The 22483-nt window shown below is 38.5% G+C and overlaps 2 protein-coding genes, 1 long non-coding RNA gene and 1 pseudogene across 4 annotated transcripts; 1 reads left to right on the top strand and 3 right to left on the bottom strand.

Annotated features, from left to right (window-relative positions):
* Positions 1-1073: 1073 nt before the first annotated feature.
* On the bottom strand, positions 1074-13727 carry LOC113665101 (DBH-like monooxygenase protein 1). Its single transcript, XM_089200725.1, is given in 15 exon segments — positions 1074-1372; positions 1734-1887; positions 2580-2663; positions 5978-6018; positions 6278-6337; positions 6485-6523; positions 6862-6947; positions 7919-7994; positions 8540-8703; positions 9100-9202; positions 9927-10109; positions 10832-10915; positions 11322-11492; positions 12486-12632; positions 13460-13727. Coding segments are annotated over 15 exon segments (1731 nt in total). The 5' UTR covers positions 13625-13727; the 3' UTR covers positions 1074-1198.
* Positions 3486-5299, bottom strand: LOC149049354 (uncharacterized; annotated as a pseudogene). The gene is made up of 3 exons (XR_016185413.1): positions 5271-5299; positions 5000-5152; positions 3486-4776 (listed from the first exon to the last, which is right to left on the bottom strand). The product of XR_016185413.1 is annotated as an uncharacterized LOC149049354 (transcript).
* Positions 5322-5972, bottom strand: LOC149049353 (uncharacterized). The gene is made up of 3 exons (XR_016185049.1): positions 5884-5972; positions 5666-5792; positions 5322-5460 (listed from the first exon to the last, which is right to left on the bottom strand). It is a non-coding gene; the product is annotated as an uncharacterized LOC149049353 (long non-coding RNA).
* A 1101-nt stretch (positions 13728-14828) lies between the features above and the next one.
* LOC113665102 (contactin-associated protein 1) lies at positions 14829-17880 on the top strand. Its single transcript, XM_027180756.2, has 3 exons — positions 14829-15260; positions 15560-15674; positions 16833-17880. Exons 1-3 carry the CDS (start codon positions 14922-14924, stop codon positions 17459-17461), a joined length of 1083 nt encoding a protein of 360 aa, XP_027036557.2. The 5' UTR covers positions 14829-14921; the 3' UTR covers positions 17462-17880.
* Positions 17881-22483: the final 4603 nt, after the last annotated feature.

Here is a 22483-nt window from a genome sequence, read left to right as displayed (position 1 = left end):
CGCAACTACATTTCCCGACAAGCCTGTTTCGTGAATCGCTTCACTCTTCACGAAACAGGCTTGTCGGGAAATGTAGTTGCGTCCTTTTTTCTTCTCATAATATTTATTCTGCTCTGCTTCAACGTATTGAGCACTGTTCCACGCGAAAATCGACTTGCAGACTTCCTATATATATATATATATATATATATATATATATATATATATATATATATATATAAATCTGACGGTTGAACCAATCAATACGACATAACTTTTCCGTGACTCTGAGTTTCACGCTTACGCGATCATCAGACCTAATGATCAGATCATCAGGTCTGATGATCGCGGTGGAGTGCCCTTGCATTTACGTTTTGGGCCTGGGACTCACAAACAATCAGGGTCCACAATGAGGATTCGAATCTCGAGCATTCAGCCTAATTAAAAGCGATAGCAGCTTGGTGGAGAGTTTCGCGTCCCGAGGAAAGGTGCATTTATTCTAAAATATAAAAGAGTGCCAGATACTAACATAAAAACCTTTTGCAAGCAAATCCTTAAAGCACGTAAGATACAGACGTAACGATCCAATGAAAGAGAATCCTAGAAGTGCGCTAGATACTGACGTAAAAATCGAACGAAGGATAGTTCTAAAAGTGCGCAAGATACTAAAGTAACATTCTAATGAAAGAGAATCCTTAAAATGCGCGAGATACTTGCGTAACAATCTAACGAAAGATAATTCTAAAAGAACACGAGATACTAACGTAATAATCCTATGTAAGATAATTCTTAAAGTGCGCGAGATACTGACGTAACAATCCAATGTAAGATAATTCTAAAAGTGTACGAGATAATAACGTAACAATCCAATAAAAGATAATCCCTAGGAACCCTTTCTTACGCGGCAGCTCCGCATTTAGATAGGTATTTTCCATGAGGTGGAAAACGGTTTTGTAGTCGATAATTTTATTCATTATATGACTTCTAAACAGGAATCAAGCTGTGCAACATTTGATAAGCCTGCAAAGCCTACAAGTGACTAATAAGGCCGGGAAAGACAAAGTTATCAACTCGAGTGTTTTGCATCAGTTTAATATTTCATAATATTTACTTGTCTTCACGTTAGTCATGATTAAACAACAAGACAAAAAACAAAAAATGCGAAAAAAAGGAGAAAAAGAAAAAGTGATGATAAGGCAGATTTCAGCAAGGCGATCACTCATTGGTTTACAATACAAAAGACAGCACGCAGTATCCCAAAGTACACTGCGAAAACCCCAGGTGACATGCGCTGGCCTGCAGCAACTGGGATTGGTGGACAGTCGGACTTCTCGGTTGGAAGAGGCTCAGCGATTTTTGGTATCGGCACCGTGAAGTTTGGATTCATTGTGTCCTGAGGAAAACAAATATAGTGCAAGTCAATTCAGAAGAAAGTATAAAAATGAAAATTGAACTTCGAGACGACTGTGGTTGTGCATAAGTATCGAGTTTCCACAACTCGGCAGTGAAATTATCTCTGGAATATTCTCCATTTTAAATTTTGTTTTCGCATCTGTACTCAAAATGTTGCCCAGAAAAATGGCCTTGTCAAGGAATAAGGCGTTCGCTTTATACATCTGTAGATAAAACATGGTCAGAAATCCCCTTCTGGAGTCACTTCCATTAGAAAATTTCGTGATGGCCAAGTTTGCCTCACTCATTAACTTACAGGTAAGGTTTGGAGAGTCGGATGTCGAAGAAACGTGGATACTTACAGCAACAGAGGAAAATTTACGAATACCACAACGAGGAAATACTCTCTGAACTTCTTCGTTGTACTCTCTGAAGTCAGCCACCATTTCATCAGTCCAGTCCAATGACGATTTGGTCATAGGATTACGGTATGGAGAGGTTAAGCTAGCATCTTTCCTGGAGTCAAGGCCAAATCAAACAAACAAATAATCAAGCATATCGCCATGCTCGTGAAAGTTTTTTTTTTTTTTTAACAAAATCTTTATTTGCTCGCTAGCGAATTCCACACAGGTTACTTTAACATACTGAATTTTTTTCCAGGCCTTATTTTCGCTACTGCTCAAGTAGTGTTTATTACTGCGAAGATCGCTTTCATATTCACGTCTTTATCTGCAGTTCACATATATGATTTTCATGTATTCACAGCCATTGATATTTTAACATTTGCAAATCAAACATCATGCACGAGGCGTGTATATCACAAATGAACCTATTGTTTAAGCGTACGGCTTCGATTTCTGTTGAGCTTTCAATAGTTGAATTATGACAAAATACAAAATACTAAACAAGTTGGTCCAATAGTTATCGATTGATGGAACAAGTCTGCAGGTTGATCTTCTCGGAATCAGGTGGCACGACATGTTAAAAACGTACATTGCACCTTGTTTAGTCAAGGGAACAAACCATAATTTTCTGGCTCATTTTTAAAGAACACGAGGAAATGCAGTTTTTTTCAAAACACAGTTGGCTGTCAGCCCACAGAACATCTGAGAAGCCTGGGAGGAGGGGGGGGGGGGGAGTAGGGAAGGGAACCGTCCAACTAATACAACAACCTTGAAATGTCTAATACGAATTTAAACGAAACTCACAAGTATTTTTTGATGAACTTGTATGGAGGACCATATGCAGTACTTTGACACAATTTGATCTTGGGTACACGTGGATAATAGGCCCTTTGCAGCTAGAGGTCACGTGCCTAGATACGCGTTAGCAACGCTGAATTGGAGAGCAAGCTCTCCAGCAAACACAAATTGTATAAGTCTCTTGAGCGTCACGCGTGTGTCTAGTTGAAAGGCGATTATTCTGAATTCAAGCTTTAAATATCTTTCCATCTCTCTAAGTTTAGCATAGAAATATAGCTTTGAGCACATCTTTGAGTCGGAAAGGTTGGTTTTCAGCTGGGATCGCGGCAAAAATATCAGCGTCAAGTCGACCACGAGTTACAAACATGGCTTCTCCGTCAGGTATGTAGAACAGAGCTTGTCTTCTTGTTGCACAAGAATCCTTTTTGATCCAATTTTTTTTCAGGGAGCTAAAGATAAGGTGGACAATTTTTTTTTCAATTACTATCTAAGCTGATTTGCCTCTAGTCTTTGGTTACTCGTAACACTGTATTAGTTATGAAAAGGTTTAACTTCAATAAATGTTCTTTAAAAACATTCTACATTTGCTCTAATTTGTGTATAGTTATTTTAGATTTCAAAACTTTTCTTAAAAAGGGGCTTACCAGATATTGTCAGGGTGAAGGATGAGGTGAAGTTGACCCAAGATATGCATAGAGCATTTTTTTCGCAGAAACATAAATGTGACTTATAACTTTCTTGTTGGTGTTTTTTAGCTCTTTTTAGCCAAGGTTTAATTATTTACTTGCTTCATCACAGTCAAATTCAAGAACTAATTATATATGGTAATCCCCTGATTAACCAACCTTAAAAGAAAAACACCAAAAATGTCTAACACTATATTTAAAGAACAATTGATTCAGAAATAGTATGTCCAGTTGTAACTTTTTATTAACAATTCAAATTTACAAACACTCTTTATGACTACTTAAGCTTTTTCTAAAAGGTTAACTTAATCATTCTGAATGATCTTCTAATCCAAATGAACGCACTACATTTCACTGTTGTCACTTAGATAAGATTAAAGGTCCTTGAAAATTTGTTAGAAGACAGGCTATAGAAAATAGCTGGTTAACTGAACCTAAAGTTGACAGAGGAACATCGGAATCAAAGTGATACTCCTTAACCCTCCTGATGGCACGTTCTACATGTATTCTAAGGCTTGCAATAGTTTTAGTTTTTTGTACATCTTGAGTTGAAAACTGCCCTTGATTTTCCAGAAAAGGAGGGATGTTTAACTCAACATTATACTCCTGTAGCATGTTACCTATATCAAACCCCTTGTCTGCCATGACTGAGTCTCCTGCTTCTAAGAGGTCTAAAATACCACTACATCTTGTGATTTCCTTGTCACTAATCCCTCCAGTGTATAAAGTGGAAACAAAACATATTGCTCCACAAGGGGTGATTCCAATAAGACCTTTCAAAGTTGTGTTGCTCTTATAGGATGAGTATAGCTGTGACTGTAACAATAGTGATGTGGGTGTTTGCACAAAAATCTCTGTGCAGTCTAAAGTAACTCTAGTGCTAGGATAGAGTTTTCTGAAACCCTCAGGCATGCATCTATCTACATCTGCCCTAGAGGGCCAGATAATCTGACTTCCAAGAAAAAAATACAAAAAAATTGGACCAGGTTACTAATTTTCTAGAGACTGAGGATATATGAATTTCAAACCTATCAGCAAGATCTTGCTCAAATAATCCTAGTTTAAGCCGAACAAGAAACATAAACATTTCATCTATTAGAAGCATATTTCTGGAGGCTGGTCTGTTTTCTCTCTCTCCAGAGGCATAACAGTAGGTCATTAGTTCAGCACTGGGCTTAATAAAGCTAAAAAAAAACTTAATGTGTTCATTTGAGGGGAAACCAGTGTAAAATTTTATACTCTCGTTGTCTACACCAAATCTCTCCAGGCCAAATGTACTTAATATTGCTTTATAAGCTGCCTGCTTTTTTATCTCCTCTAATTGTTGAGCAGCTTCAGCCTTGACATTTCTTAGCTCTTCTTTAGCTACAGCTGCTTCCTTTCTGCTCACCTCAAGCTCTCCCTGCATGGCCAGCAGCTGAGCCTTCAGAGACTGCACCTCTGTTTCCACACTTTCCCTGCTTTGTATTGCCTCACTTTCCACTCCATCGGTGTCACTATCATCTGTTTGAGTATCTCTGTGAACAAAGCCAAAAAATTAGATATCACACTTTCATACATAATTCTAAATTTTAAAACAATTCTATAGGGTGTTACAAATGCTTTTAAAATTAGCAGTTAATACTTATCCCAAGCTGATACAGTATTTAAAAATTAGAAAGATGCCATTATAGTCTAGACTTATCATTATAACCCCATAAACTCACCGACACATTAAAATATAACTGAAGGATAAATTACCTGTCGACATGTCGAATAATCTTTCTGCGTGCTTTGGAGGAGGAAGTCCAGTTAAAATTCGATGGAACAGCACCTCTTTTCAGTCGCTGGCTACCAGACTTGGTCGGTGGAAGGTAATCTTCCTTGGTAAAGTGCCTTGAGCATACTCTCGTACTAGTAGTTATTTAAATAGAAAAAAGTATAAGCCATTAGACACATAAGTTTACCGAACAGTTCCTTGTGAAATGCTTTGAAAATCGAATGTCTCTATAAAATACCTTGAATTCAGGACCTTCGTCTCTTCGGATTTTCACGAGCCATTCCTTCCTCAGCTTTTCGTCCATGGCACGACCGGGAATGCGATGGAAATGCAGATCTTCGTGGTATCTTGAATCCCCATTACATTGGGGAACACAGCAATGGTATGCAGACGTTTTTTTTGCCCGTGGCGGATTGTTCAACTGATTCGTCCGTATCGATATCTACAACAATGAAAACAACGCTTGTTGGTTCAAACACCATAGTTTTGAGGGGAATGAGCAGCCAAAATTCTATGTTTTTCGATAGTAAACGGCTTCTAAACCTCAAAGCGTAGTGAATTACCGTATTTTGTTTCTTTTTGCTTGTATTAATTGTCCAAACGTCGTTCTAAAAGTGCAACAAGAAGACAAACTCTGTTGTACATACCTGACGGAGAAGCCATGTTTGTAACTCGTGGTCGACTTGACGCTGATATTTTTTCCGCGATCCCAGCTGAAAACCAACCTTTCCGACTCAAAGATGCGCTCAAAGCTATATTTCTATGCTAAAGTTACTGGATTTGGAGAGATGGAAAGATATTTAGCGCTTGAATTCAGAATAATCGCCTTTCAACTATACACACGCGTGACGCTCAAGAGACTTACTCAATTTGTGTTTGCTGAAGAGCTTGCTCTCCAATTCAGCGTTGCTAACGCGTATCTAGGCACGTGACCTCTAGCTGCAAAGGGCCTATAGAACAAGAAGTCCAAGCACATTTCTTCTCTCGAAGCAATGCCTCCCTAAATATGGATAGGTGTAGGGAAAGAAACAGTGCAATCAATGTAGCCTGCATTAATTCCTAAGTTATTGAGGACGATTGGAAGGGTGGATAAGTGAAAATTAGCGGTCCTCAGGGAAACAATTTTTTGCGTGTTTTCCTAGGGTGCTCCAAGGTCTTTTACCAGGACTGTAACACACTGGTTCGCGTCCTGTTTAAAATAATGAAACTATGAAGCAAGATCATCACCTTTTTAGAAAACGGATCGTTATAATTGTTACCTTCGTTAGCTGATCCCTGTCCATAGAATTGTATTTGCAGTAGTGAATCATTTCGTCTCCCTTAAAGGAAAAATTAAGGCAAAACAAGAGCATCGGTTATGTCAAACACTGATTTACAGCATGCAATGACTTACATATGATAATATTGGTAACATTATTTCGAAAATGTAGTTCATCGGTTATGTAGTATTGTACATGTATACTCACCGGCTGAATGTTGATTTCTTTTCTGAGAACTTGTGTGTCCTGTGAACAAGAACGAATGGCATCATTGTTTGCTGGGGTGTTGCTCGCGTTTGGAGGAGAAGGAAGGTGGAAGAAAAGGGGAAGACGGAAGTTCCTAATTTGCATGGATTTCCCTTTTTGTTAAGAAATCAATATATTCTATGATGACAAAACAACAATGCCAACAAATACCAGCAAGAAACTATTTTAGGATGTGTCTGCCTGACATCCCAACAGGAAATGTTTCTAGCCCCTGCTTTTATTATTTCTGGCTGAGAAGTGAAAAGAAGTACCGGGTAGTACTTCTTCACAGAGCACATCCTGTTCGTAAGATTTAAGTGCACCAACAGTGCCCCTACCTGGAAATTGAAGTCGTAGTGATCGTCACGCGCAATTTCTGGGAGTTCTTTTCCATTTCGAATATGTCTAGTCCATATAGCTCGACCTATTAATAGAATGCGTTTGTATTCAAAGAGAAGACTTTTTCATCTGCAACGTACGCACCCGACAACACACAAATTAATGATGGCAGTAACGGTGTGATAAATATCTGTTTGTAGCCATAAACATAGTGGGGAAAAAAGTAAAACCGGGATTCCCAATAGAGTTTGGGGCGACGAAATCTCCGATTATCTTTTGGAAGACCTGCCTTTAAACTTTAGAGAGCTGAAGGGAAATAAACTTAAGAGACAGTTCGGTGGTTTCATATTTTGTGAAGCATTTAGTAAGTTGCTTATTTTATGGTGATCTGTTTACATCCAGCATTTGAGTTAAGATATGAACTCAAAATCCGAATTTATTTGGGTTTTAGCTATCTCAACAAGTTCTCTGATTCTGGTAGTCTTCCAGTGTCCTCCATTAACGGACGTGTTTGGTTTGCCTTCCGATCTTGCCTTGGATCTACACTAATTCGTGAGGTGCATCTGAAAATGTTTGAGTTAGCGTTTTGATAATACATGTGTAGTCTTTCACGGTTATTTGGCCCGCACGCCCTCTCATGCCTACCGATATTGTCTATGAAAGCATGTACTTTAGATTTATTGGTCAGTGAGAATCAAAGTCCATCGGACTTGATCAGAGTCAGAGAGATAAAGGAAAAGAGAAGTGAACTTGCTGTAAGTAGAATTGAAGCAGAAAACAGATATCAGAGAAGAACTAAAAAGGCAAGTAAATGATTTCGGTAATCCAACTTCAATTAGGGCTTTCTGTGTTTGCTTTTTTATTCATTTGCTTACAGATTCCTGTACAAAAGGGGAGGAAGCGTACGAAGTAGGGGTTAATGGGTTACGTTCCCTGTCCCCCCCCCCCCCCCGATTCGTTACTTTACCAAAGTTTTTTGGCCGAAGGACCCGAACAAGAAACAATTTATCCATTCGAGCATCAAATGACTGTTATCCTCGTCGAAGGTGAGCTTACCAGCCAAATGAGTGTGAAGTATGGAGGCAAACACATTGATGCCTCCCCCTTGTAGAGACGTCGAGTTAAAGATGGACTGAAACAGAAATAGGATCCCATGAGACGCCAGTTTTTCGGTCATACACAAGTGCGATTACTCATCATGTTGTACCACGCACAGTCCTTGACGTATCATAGATCATCTCTTTCGTTTTTCTTTTCGATTACACCTCACTACACATAAATTTCTGAGTAACTTATCATTGAAAATTCGCACACTCAGCCAAAATTTGGTCAAGGCTTCCTAAAGTACTTATTTGGTCTCGATATAGATATGCAATCCTCCTTCTCCTTCGTCGCTTATGACCCAGCTTTAAGTATTTTGACTACAAAGGAGGCCTACAAACTGAATCTAACTTTGGATCGGAGTTTTCATAGCTCCGAACGACAGCAGTAACGACAAAAACAACAGTAACAGCAACAGCAATAACGAGAGAACTTGTTAAATGTAAACAACAACAAATAAACCTTTAAGATTTAGCAGTGATCTTCTCTCTCCCTCCCTCCCCCCCCCCCCAAAAAAAAAGAATATACAATGTGTCAGCTTAATTAAGCACCGCAGAGAATTAAATGATACCATACCTCGGTGCATTCTGCTGTACAGTATCCAATGCTGAGCCAGTCCTTTTGTTTGGGGGGTATGATGTGCCAGTTATTTACTTTGACTCCTACTGATACAATTCCACTGTCATACTTACGAAGTTTGTCGGTGTAATAAATCCGAACACCTGAACTGTCAACTCGGCCTTAAACATTGAAGATGAATACGAAAAGCATAAGCAGTTGTAAGAGGAGCCCTTGTATGAGGAAAGAGGTACAATATTCCCGCCGTTGCGTCGTCATTGATGACACAACATTTAATTAAACTCTCTCCAACTCTTAGATGTAATCCACATTCAACTTATCCCTCGGTAAAATACCTCTTCATTATCCAGCAAAAAATTGAGTCAAAATAGACAGCTTTATCAGCGTGTGATAAAACCCTAAATTCCTTTATCGAATCTGCCATTCATCATAGGCAATTGTCTAAATTTGATTTTAGATCATCTTTACTCACTCAATGAATCACCACAAAACTCTCACTTATTCCTTAGTGAGACTCAATTTACGAAGCAAACTTCAGACAAGTATAAGCTCCTTACCTGGTACATTGCTTGGATTATCATAATGCATTTCCAACAGGAAATTCTTGGGTGAATCATCTGCGCCGAGTGGAAATCCCGCGTGCAGAGGGTAATAAAACGACTGTTAAAAAAAAAAACAAAAACAAAGATGGAGTAAAATAGCACAATAATTCATGGAACTTTAGAAGATTTTAGTAAATTTTGAGCTGTCAAATAAGGAAAAATGGTATCCGTCTCGTTAAGAGCAAGTAATCAAGAGAACTCTGAGCTTCCCACTAGGGATCGATCCTTCGGATTTCACGCTTTGATGCTCTATCACGAAGAGACAGAAAACTCTATAGTGACCTACTGTTACTAGGTGCATACATAACAAGAGGCTGCCTGCCTACAATTTACTATTGGTACAATGTTGAGAGCGCCTTTTTTTTTAGTTTGCTTGGCAAATATAAACAGATTTTAAGTGTCTGGCCAAAGAAATTAAGCTAGGTACATATATTTATTGCTTGTACTTCATCTAAAGAAAAAAAGGAGCTCGTCATCATTAGGCGAAATCGCCCTTCCATGCGAGTGAATTTCGTCACTGCCAGGACGAAATTCACGTTATTCTTAAAACTGCCAGTTAGTTTAGGATCAAGAGACAAGAATACTTCTCGCATCTTCTTAGCGGTACTAGTATGGAGAATTTGTAAAGGGTAAAAATGTCAATGGTAATGGGGCTCGAGGAAGTAATGTAGAGATGATACCGCGCACTTATTCGCCTAAATATATGATGTTATGCGCAATACGGGATGCACAATGCTGAGGAATCACATTAACTGAAGGCTTACACAAAATTGAATTTTTACCTCTCCCCCAACAGCCCAGGCGACGACAATACTGGCATCTCGGCATCTGGCATACGGCATGTTAGCTGTGTCCATGCAGTCCCTGCCTTGATCAGAATCACTTTCAGTAAAGTTCCCTTCACATTCGTAAAGAATAAGATGATGAACAAAACCTTCATTGCCTTTCTATACAAGTGGTTCGACCTACAAAACAGAAGGAAATTAAGAGTTTCAGACTGTTTTATGATTGTGACAAGCACGAGGGGATAGAAAAGTCTTCATCCTATAAGTTAAAATAATCAATCACATCTCCAGTCTTAGTCATGATTTATTTATAGAAAATCAACAAATGAAATGACGCACAAGAACCACCCAGGCAAGGAAGAAAACTAATGGCAACCGGACTGATTGGTGTATAATTAAGGAAGTAATGCGGTAAGTCAGTCCAAACTGACCGAACGATTTGTAATTAAGAGCATGCTTATGCTTGGATTGCACGACACCGAGAGGAAATAATGGGAAAGAGACTGAAAATTGGGGCGTTGGCCAGGATATGTCGATTTCACTAAGATCAGGTAGTTACTGACTTTCATGCGGATGTCACGAAACTTACTTACTTCCTTTTGAGAGACTATCTATAAAAAACTGATATTAGAGTATCCTTCTCTGTTCCATTTTTTTTATCTCGATGACACCAATTTCTGGACTAATTGGCTGAATGAATAATAAGATAACCCTGCAAAATTCTTTAGTCGTATGTTTACAGGTGGTTTCAGTTGCATTATTCACATATGTTTGGTAGCCATGATGTGTTCATTTCTTTTATTTTCACTTTCGGACTGAAGCTGAAGAGTATTAAAATGTAACTTTATTTTCACTGGACATTAAATGTCCGAATTTATCTGGGTAATTACAAGTGCTAATACCTTTGTGATGTGATGTTTGGATTGCAGTTCGGGAGCTTTGATCAGAGCGCACCAGTAAGTTGTTTCCTTGGCAGGGATTGTTACCTTCAAAGCAAATCAGAAAGTTTGATTTAAAATACTAAAACATGAAAACTTTAGCCTAAGCTCAGTGTTAGTGGTCAAAAAAGTTCTCAAACCAATCGGTGTAAAAATGTCTTTGAAGAAATGATCCTCGTTGCGATTAAAGAAACTTAAGTATTAGAGTTCCACAGTAACTAGTTTGGCATTTCTACCGACTTAGTTACCAAGCCATATGTGCATGTTGAAGAAGAAGTACAGATTATTCGTTCCCGTTAAGAAGTGTGATCAAAATCAGACGAAATAAATTATTTTTCAAGTTAAATAAAGTAAATAACCGGTCCTCGTAAATGAGCAGCAATAAACGAAATTTCATAATTACAGGCTTCGACGGCATGCTAGACGGTATTAACAATAACTGAATAGTTCTTACGTTCTTAGTAGTTATAGGAAAAGAGAGCCAGCCAGTTTCGTTGATGTTTCTTTTATCCATGCTGTTAAGAAGCATAAGTGTCCTGCTTCCCCTGAACGTGTGATACTTTATCTTCGATTCTGAAGCCGGGTCATCGTCATGATATGCGAACACAACTTTGGTAGCTCCAGCCTGTGAACATACACAGACCAGCATGCAGTGATCAGAGAAATAAAGTTTGCTAGCTTGCAAGATGCTATCTCGTAATATCGATGTGATGATTAAACATGTCCTTAAAGCTTATAGATGTAAACTTCGTGACGTACTCTCTCCTTTTAGCTGCACCAGCGACAAATTCATGATCAAGCTTAGTTTCCTGTAAAACTGAGCTGTTTGATCTGAGTTCGAGATCACACTTCATGAATTGGCAATGCTACTTAACTATTATCTTAGACAAAAAGCTTGAGAGACAGAAACAACTTCTACTTAGCCCATAATACAAGCTCTATCCAGAAATTAGGCGAGCATTTAACATTTATATTTCCATTTTGGTCTTCTTCACAACAGTATTTTTGTTATGGTAGTCAGATATACTTAACTCTTTTCCATTCCGGAACAAAAGCGAAAAAATTAACCACATTACATTCTCAATTTTTTGTTTCTAAATCTTACTTTGTATGTACAGCATGAATGAATTTTAATTGTCCAGTGGAAAAATAACGGGAGATCCTCCTTCCTAACCCTGACTTCATGTATTTATTTATTTATTTTTTTGAGCGAGTTGCAGGATTTTTTTGGTTTATCTTGTTTAAGGCCCAGACTCAGCAGTTCAGTTTTTACTATGTGTGGGCTTGGGAATACCAAATCCGAAAAGGGAAAAAAAGGGGGGAGGGGGAGGGGAAATAGCAAGAAAAATAGATGGCACCGACTCCGTCCTTACACTCACTGTTCTAAACTGATTTATTAGAACAACAAACCCTCTCTCGCTTACACAATTATTCTGACTGAAGACCTGTTCGATTTTACCTTTTGTCTCGATTGGGTTCTTTGCTCGTGTAATATAAACCTGTTTTTGTCGTATTGCTTGATGAATAACATATCTAGGCGATACGCCTTCAAAACTGTCAATCTTAATAACGCGTTCCCTTATGTCGTAACGACATGGTACAAAATCCCAACACTTACCTCAAGCTTCCTGTCGCGCGAATCACATGTGTCAAACTCTCGTTTAAACTTAAGCACAGTTTTTCCCCCACTCTCTTCAAATCCTATCAGTTTGTAGTCCTGCTGTTCATCGACTGGTGGAAGTTTTTCCTCATCTGCAAAACGATCCTGTAACGGAATAAAAGATAAGCACAGAGGGACCCGCTTATTCAAACCTCCCTCTTGTTGTATATTGCGTTACATAAGGTCTGTACTGGAAGGAACTTCCAATCGCGCCGTAAATTTACTCTCCTATGTGAAAGTAAAATAACTGATTACGAGTGTCGTACGTTATATATATTATCCTGATGATTGAATAAAAGACAGTTCATATAGAGGAATGAGAGTGTTCACTTGACCTACGAGTAATCTACACCCCTAGCAGCTTGGTAAAAACGTCGGTCGATAAACTTCAAAGTGTCAAACATGGTTGATTGACACGTCCCAAACTGATCTCTCATTAAAAAGACTAAATGAGTGGAAATGACTGTTGAATTTGCAAGAACGGTAAAAGCATGATCACTTAGAATAAGACAGATGGTAAGTTTGATCCTTGCAGAGAAATATAGAGATGATGATTTTCGTCTTGTCACGAGCGTTGGACAAAGGAAAAGTTCCCATGAGAAATCGAACCTCAGATCTTCGGATTCCGCTCTCAGATGTTCTATCACTGAGCCACGAGGGTCTATTACGAATTTCACAAACGTCCTGCATACTGCAGGATCAGCAATGTCACGCTCGTGTCAAGACGAAAAACATCTTTCCCTATTTCTTTACCGGGCTCAAAACTCTCTTATTCTATTTACAAACATCACGCTATTGACATTGCTGATCCTGATCGAAATGAAATACTACGCACAGATTTAGTGGGAGCTTTACATAACAGTAGAAGTCACAAATCCAAACATGCTCCGTTCCCTTAGTCCGAAATGAGACAAGTAGATTTACATCCTTACCCGAAGATATCCCTCGTTATTCTTCACCCAGCCTATAACAACATCGCTTCCGATCATAGCTCCAGAGCGGCCGGAGAATCCAAATCCTACCCACCCAGTGGTTGCTGCCCCCACAGCGAAATAAACCATTTTTGCGTCCCAATCAACGGTCCAGTATAGTTTCATTTTTTCTGCTGGGTCCAGGACGGCATGATGAGCAAACTCCGAAGACAGATCAGCGATTGCGACCGAATAGATTGAAACGAAGCACAGGAAAAGAACCAGTGGACTCGCCATCTTCGGTAACGTTGTTTGTTCCAGTGTGTGACCAACACCTATTTTCCTTTGTGTACCCACATGTAGCCCAAGCTCCAGCTGTGAGATGAATCATCTTACGTAATAAGCGTCATGGCGGAAATATGAGTTTATATGGGAATATTTACGATCGTTCTTAGGAAGTAAAAATTCAGTCAAATTTTCTATGAAAAATATCTCACCTTACTACCAAAGTGAATTTCTTGTTGTCTGACCGCTTACTTTGTTTAAAAGAGGCCATTACGGCGAGTTATTTCGTCCAAAAGTAATTTCGTAAAAAGACGCTTCAAACGGCCCATGAAGGCTAAAAAATTTCCACAAATGAGTTGATTAACATTTATTTAAGTTAATTGAGATATTAAGACCGAAATATAATCTAGATATGCAATTTTCAGAGCTTTCTTTATAACCCTCATACATTTTGTTCGTCTCATGTCAACAGTTATTAACCACGAACACGTAGTGTGGTCTACCTGTGCCAATTCATCAAACAATTCAATCCAGTTTCCGGAAAACTGAACTGATGGTTAAAATTGTTTCTCTTCTATATTTTCAGGATTTCTTATTCGAAGACTTAAATTAGCGAGGTGAAGACAGTCTTTAAATTCCGCAAATTTGAAGCTGCAGATGTTTCACGGTTCACGCTTGCGAACAAGAAAACATCGTTTTTATTATCAAGTTGAATGTATCAATCCAGCAATCCCTTAATTAGATCCGAATCCGACCAAAATGTTCCAACGATTTTTTCTTTCGTAAATAGTTTATGACAAGAATGGCTTAAACTTGGGAGTTTGAATTTAATTCATCCAACTTCATAAAAACGAACGATCGTAGGGACTATAAAGTGTTATAACAGCGTAATGCATAGCTCGTTGTTTTGAAGCCAAAATAGCCAGATCTTATTTATTAGAATTAAGGCTGATATCATCCGGAGCAAAATGAAGAGACACCCGAGGATTTCACGAAATATGAACTCCTTAGTTGTTTTAGATATCAGCTTGCCCGCTGTCTATTAATTATTAACATCATATGCTTCATTAAGTAGAAAAAGAATATTTTCATGGAGATTTTTCAAGAGAAGAGCGGTAATAATTAATTACTTTTGGTTGCTTTTCCTCAGCCTTCCACGTCAACGCATTCAAAACTGTCAGCCGCTATTTCGCGCGCCATGGTTTTCGTTACATCTATGATGTTTCTTGCTTTTCACATGATTTTTGCCGAGGAAAAGCACGTTGGTTATCCATGCCCTACAGCCGATGTTACTATTGGAAAATTTAAAGCCATTCCTTTCCACTACTTATGGGCAGAGAAAGTGACATCGTCCGTGGTAAATGATGAACTGGAGTGCACTTTCCTTTGTATTGGTGAACTAAAGTGTTATTCGTTTAATATAGCTGTGTATCCTGACTCTGAAGGTCTTTATCTCTGTGAGTTGTTGGCCACAGATAAGTACAGAGAAACTGAGAAATTTTCCGTCAACTCTACCTTTCATTACTATTTCCCAAGGGTAAGTTCGATATTTTGTCGCATCTGGATGTTTTACCTCCACTTCTGGATTTCTTTCATTGTTTTGTAACTACCCCAAAGCTCAAGTTTCGAGCGTTAGCCTTCGTTATTCGCTTTGACGAAAGGCTAACGCTCGAAACGTCAGCTTTGACATTCTTTACGGTGATCAATTTTACTTTATCAACTCTCCTACTGACGCAGCACCACAATTTCTTCAGAAATTTACCCTCTTTAGTTTAAGAGCTATTTTTTGTTTATATCTTAATTCACTCTGCAGCGCCATTCTTTGCTTTATTACAGTCTTGTGAAGGCGCTCCTTGCAAGAACGGTGCTGTCTGTGTTCCTGAATATAAAAGGAACACCTATCACTGTGAATGCAAGCCAGGATACGTTGGAACTATCTGCGAACAAAGAGGTGCGTCTTTAAATATATTTTAGTCAGTGTTATCGACGAACTCACGAAAACTAGAGGCAATTTCGAGTGCTCCTAATACATCGCAGCAATAACAAATACATTTTGACTGTACCGAGAAATGTGTAGGTAAATTTGCAGGCCGTTTGTTAAAAAAAAAAACGGCACTGTATACAGCAGCTGACCAGATAAAGAAATAATTTTCCGACAAAAATGTATAGGAGCAGCACGAGAGGGGCCGTCTGAATAAATTAAAAATATTTTGGACAAAATCTCTGATAGAGACAATGTATAAAGTGAAAAGTTCCTCAATTTTGGAAATTTCACAGTTTTCCTTTTGATAAGCGGTTGTTGCTATGGTTATTGTGATCAATTCTGTGGTCGGTAGATTTGGCTAAAAAGGAATGACTATGATTGGCTGCTTCAACTGTCTGATTACAGGTGTCCGATTACAGCCAACCGTCCGATTACATTATCCGATTACAAGTGCACAGAATGATAAGTGAAAAGTATATCAGTTGATGCACCAATCACATTTGCGGAGATTGTAATGGTTATGATTTGGCTAGGTCTTACGTTTTTTCGAAATTATCGATTGATTCTTACGGCAGGATCAAAGGAAAAGTGTACACAGTGTGTTTAAATGAGTATAGAAACATGAAATTAAAATGCCTTTAGCTCTATAAAACCTATAAGATGTGTGGAACAAAAGCGTGAGACAAGAAAACGAATTCAGTACCAAACCATCATATTCCGTGCTGCAATGAGTTTACCCTGAGCCTTCAGCTACAATGAACTGTGTGGTAAGCTACGCCGAGATTAGATTCATGTGTAATATGCGTTATGCGCCGTTCTAGGATCGGTAGTGTCGAAGGATCATGTCAGCAAGTCGATATGGAAAATGGTTACTTTAAGGCTGGGTCATGAAATAGAGAAACGTTTTATTCTTCTTGTCAAGAGGGTTGTACAAAGAAAAGAAACAAGAATCTTGCATTTTGCAAGGAACGTCGGGGTTCAGCTCGTACGAGTGACCGCTTCATTCAGGGTATCCAATAAATGCAGGTTTCACTACGCTAAAAATTGGGAGTAGTTTGGTGCCCAACGTTTCAGTTCATGGAATCAGATCAGAAGGTTGACACACTTTTGTGTTTAATCAAATAGGAAAGACATGCAGTGACATCAAATCTCACAGCTCACGTGCCGCTAGTGGTTCTTACGTAATAGACCCCGATGGTGAAGGTGGCTACGAACCTTTTGCTGTGTTCTGTGATATGACGGATAAAAATAGAGTTGGCGTGACAGTTGTTGGTCACGATAGCGAGGAAAGAATGCTAGTTGATGGATATGATGACGAAGGGAGTTATGTTCGCCGCGTTCATTACACTGGAGCTGGGCTGTCAAGTGTTGCACAATTAGCTGGCCTGCCTGTTGCCTCTGCCCATTGTGAGCAGTTTATTAAGTACGAATGCTATGGATCACTTCTGTTGCTCGATGGATTTGCTTGGTGGCATTCACGTAATGATGAAGCCATGAAGTATTGGGGAGGAGTTGCATCATCTAACATCAATAAGTGCGCATGCGGATTGAACGGGTCATGCGCAAATCCAAATCTGGGATGTAATTGTGATGCCAATGATGGCGTGTGGAGAGTGGATAGTGGCTTACTGACTGATAAGTCTGACCTTCCTGTGTTAAAATTGAAGTTTGGAGACACTGGTTTTGATGGGGCTGGAAGAGATGAAAAGGGGTATCACACTCTTGGAAAGTTTAAGTGCTATGGCATTGCTTAAGTTTTCCATGACTTTGTCAGTAATGTATAGGTCGCTTCTCTCCAAGTAATAGCATGAGTAATGCAAATAAGTAAGAAGAAAAACAAGTACTTTAAATGATTTTTTTAACCTCAGAGAAAGGAATCGGTTGAATAGTTACGGCATTTTTATTATGTGTTCGTGCTTAGTTAGATTGCCCTCGGGACTTATGAATAAATTTCATTAATAATCCCTTTATGTGGTCACTAGTTCATTAAAAATACCGCACACTTAAACATTTGACTCAAATCAATTAATGCTAATTCCAAGAAGAAAATACTGGTTGAAATAGATAGGTCAAATAAAATATTAACATCCTTATCGAAAATATGAGAGAAACTCTTCGACATTAATATGAAATGATTTATCCTAAACTGATGAATAAAGATGACGAGTCTCGTTGTATTCTGCGGTCTCTTGCATTATGTTTGAGAAATGTAAAAGATAATAAATATTTATGGCGTTCAAGGCAGAATTATTGCGTGCACGGACAACGCTTCAAGCCGGACGTTTGAAAACGAATTCAAGCGCGTTGTCTCCGATATGACTCTTTTTTGTCAAATTTGGCTGATGGCTTTCTTCCAAATCTTATTTATTTTTTCCATGACCGAGTATAGCTTTTATCGAAACACAAGAGGTAACCTCAATTTTGGTAAATTTAAGCGTGATCGCATTTATTACTTATGGGAAGAGAAATTAGCATCGTTCATGGTGGAAGATCAATTGGACTGCGCTTTCCTTTGTGATGGTGAATCAAAGTGTTATTCATTCAACATGGCAGCGTATCCTCACTCAAGAAGTAATTATCCTTTCTTGCCCTGACTCCAGTGGTCTTCATCTGTGTGAGTTTTTGGCCATTGACAAGTACAGCGTAACGGAGAAGCTTCAGGGAAATAATTCTTTCTATCATTTTAGCCTAGCGGTAAGAAAACAATAATTCTTCCAGGAGTTAATAAGATGCAGTGAATGTTTTTTATTTTAAAATACTCAACGATACTAAATACCAAAACATCTAATAAAATATATTTATAACGATTCTGCTTACTCTGTAGGGTTTTCTTCTACGAGAAAGCAAGTTACGTAAGAATTAGCGACAAAAGTGAATTTCAAAATTAATTAACAACTTTTTTGTTTAGCTGTTTTGTTCAATCAAATTTCACAAAGTCTCCATGCGACAGCGCTCCGTGCAAGAACCGCACTGTCTATGTTCCTGAGTACCAGTGAGACTCCTACCACTCTGAGTGTCACCCTGAATTTTGTGGCATCAACTGTGATCGCAAAGGTAGCAGGAATTGTGTAAAGTTTTCTAATGACGTGTCATTTTTGAGCTCTGGCTAGTGTAATAGTAAGTCTTGGTCGACAGTTGCATTTTGATAAAATAACAAAAAAAGCACACTGTAAGGCTTGTGGGGTACATGCCGTCCTGAGGATGCCTTACGTATCCTAACGATAAGTTATCGGACAGGCTGCTGACGCTTGTAACATTTTCGAGGAGGGTCTCAAAGAGACGACTTCAGGATGTGAAAGCTGTTAGCGAAAAACGTTAACCTATGTTTTGCCATACACAGTCAATAATGAAATGCTAAAAGGGAATAATATGAAGTGTTAAACATTAATCGAAGTAAGGCTCGACAAAAAATGAGGCTCATTTCTATTGAACAGATTTGCAGCGCAGAATTTATTATTTCTGAAATCTTCGTGGGATCTTACGAAATCGTGATTGATTTCACCCCTTCATTTCCCTTCCATCCCTTTTCCTTCTCTAACTTCACTCACTCCTTTTCTATAAATTACTGGACATTTCTGACAATTGAACGTGGGAATTATCCACATTATGGGAAGTGGTTTTTGTAATTAAGAATCAACCAATTTCTCTGTAATCTTTTAGTTTGAAAGATCAATACAATCACAATTTGTGCCTTTTTGCTTCGGTAATGAAATTACGTTCTTTATCAACTCCAAGAAGTTGCTACCGCAACGCCACTTACTCTCAAAAGCACTCAGTACATGTTGCTTAAAAACGAGTTTGATGAACCTATTTTCACTGCCAAATTGCAACCGGCATACTAAGTTTTCTCCTTATGTCTAAAAAAAAACATGGATGCAGCAAAGGTTTTTATATTAGCCATGCAGTCAGATTGTTCAATTGTTGCTGTTGTTGTTTTTTTTAGTAAGTTTTTTCCAAATAAGAAACCTCAGTATAGAATGACAAATGTTTTTCAGCCTCCTAATTTCTTTCCTTTAATAAGAAGAGTACCCGATTCTAAGCACTAGTTTCTTTTTGACTCCTTGGGTCGTCAGGAAAGCCGCTAATAAATGTTCGGAGACGATTGTGAGAAAGACTTGGGAGGTCCAAGAACTCATTTGTCAGCATGCACGAGCAAAACTGCTTGACAACAGCTTGACTGTCAGCTGGGGCCATATCAACTTTGAAGATCTCACTGGAGACATTAGCTGTGGCACGGACTTGTAACTTTGCACATCAGTGACAGAAAAGACGATGAGAAAGAAGTCTAAGAAACTCCAGGAAATATGAAAACGCAGAAAATTCAGAACACCATTGTAATAGGCAGAGTGCACATCTCAGAAAGTTCTCACCAATAAATTAAATTTAAAGAAAACTTCTCTAGTAACTTTTATCAGCCCCATAAGTATATACTAATGCAGTGGATAGCGTTGGAGGCGCTCTCTGATTGGTTACACAAACTCCGAATATCCACCAACGCGGGCGTGTGATTTACGCCCGAAAACGTGATAATCGTTGCAGGAATAAATGAGATAAAAATCATGTTTTTCTGTTGTATTATCTCACTGTTTCGGTATATACTTAAACAAATATTCGCCTCAGTTTCGGTGGCTGATGGTGGATCAGCTCGGTAAATATCTACCACCTGGTAAATATTTGTTAATCATTGTTATTGTCAAGGCTTATAGCTATTTGTAGGACTTCTTCCCTTCCGATCATCGATACCAAATTAATTACGAGGTGCGGAAACTTATTTCATAACCGAATGCCTTAGGCTGTTCTTTCATAGAGCGACAGCATTTTTTTAATTGTAAAGTACGTAAGGCGTTTTTATTAAGTGTGAAAGTTTATTTCAAAGCAGAAATTGCGACAGTTATGGCTAAGAGCGAAGATTATTACAAAGTGTGACAGCTTTTTTATTACAAGGTGCAACCAGCATTTCTTAGTACAAAGTGCGACAATTTGTGCAAAGAGCTAAGATTATTACAAAGTGAGACAGCTTACTTATTACAAAGTGCCTCAGCTGTGTCATTACGAAAGAACGACAATTGTTGCCAAGAGCGAAGATTACTACAAAGTGTGACAGCTTTTTTATTAAAAGGTGCGGCAAACAATCTTATTACAGAGTGCGACAATTTTTATTAAAAATTAAAATGCCATTGAATGACCTTAACACGGTATTTATTACTTGTTTGTTGTCAATTATGCCCCAACAAGAAGGCTCAAGTCCGTTTTAACTCCACACATACACTAGGTCGGTCTTCTCGTCTGCTGCACCTAGGTTCTGGACTGATCTGAATCAAACCCATTGGTCTTCCCTTATAATTCAGATTAAAGACTTTTCTTTTTAGAAGGGTATAAACCGCAACCAGCGTCATAATTTCAAATGCCTCGGAAATTTTACAGTGGTCTCAAGTATTCCAATTTTTGAAGCTTTATATATACTGGGTTTGTGAAGCCATGTGAAGCAGTGCTGAGTATACCACTATAGATATAACATTACTATGTGATCAGAGGCCGTGTTCGTTCATCCAATTTAGAATTAGGAAATATTTCAACCGAATAGTCTTTAATTTGTTTTCCACTGGAACGTTTGCACAAAGGCGGCCATTCCCACTGTGAGATATTACGGCAAAGAGGAACAAATGACGTTCCCTGTTAGAAAAATAGGTGTTTTTACAAGTCAGTACAAAAGCATTTATATTAGCGCATAGAATATATTACTACATGTAAGTATCTAAATCATGGAAGAAGCGGGAAGGTTTCCGTAAATGGAAAAATTGACATATAAGGTTCGCATGAAGCACGTACTCAACTCTCAATTAGGTAAAGAACCCTAATCACTGAATCAGACATGTAATAGTAAACTTTTAAACTAGCCATTACTTGATCAAACAAGCAGCGTCTCCGGTTCTCGCCTGCTACAGATATCTAACGTTCGCCTCTCCACGGCATCTCTTTCGTGTATTATCTTTTGTCTTTTCCGCTCTATAATTTAAGAGAAAATGGGTTTTTACAATCTAATGGCATTCCTTTTAGCTCGTAGAACATGATAATAAGTATTTTAAGTTTTAAAGAGAAAATGGGGTTTATCATTATTAACTTAGTGCGTAGAACATATTCGTAAACGGACAATTTGACATAGAGTTTCTCCTGACCCATGTGCAAACTGGTGAATTATAGAATGAATCAAGAACTACAATTCCTGGATTTGGCACTTGATAGTAAATTGAGACTTTTCATTACTTGGTCATCGGGATCTCAGCCTAAAACGATGTGAGGAACTCTAACCAAAACGTATCACTTGCGTATCTCCTGCTACTGATATCTAGCGTTGCTTCTCTACGGCGTCTCTTTCGTTTATTTGTCTCTGTCATTTCTTCCTGACAGTTCAAAACACTACTTTCAAGAAAGATGTAACATTTGATCCAAAAAAGGCAACAATTATTTCTAAACGTCCCTGGTAATTTAACACTCAACACCTGTGTTTCCACCTCCACATAAGATAATTACCAGTTCATTACCTTAGACAGTTACCACACTGTAAAATTATAGTTCAAAACCAAAACAATTATTTTTCGTTTCAAATTAAGCTCTTCTGTCTAATGACGAATTCATTCAGGTGTTGTGGCCCAACGGCCACCATCATGCTGCTCCTGCCACTCTTGATATTTTTCCCTTCGTTACTTAACTTGATGTTTGCCATGCAGAACAGCGCTCTCTATCGAAATCAAACAGGTCACGGCGCCATCGGAAAA

Source organism: Pocillopora damicornis, chromosome 3, assembly GCF_964200805.1.
Source record: "Pocillopora damicornis chromosome 3, jaPocDami1.2, whole genome shotgun sequence".
Classification (NCBI taxonomy): Eukaryota; Metazoa; Cnidaria; class Anthozoa; order Scleractinia; family Pocilloporidae; genus Pocillopora; species Pocillopora damicornis.
This window is presented reverse-complemented; position numbering and strand designations above follow the sequence as displayed.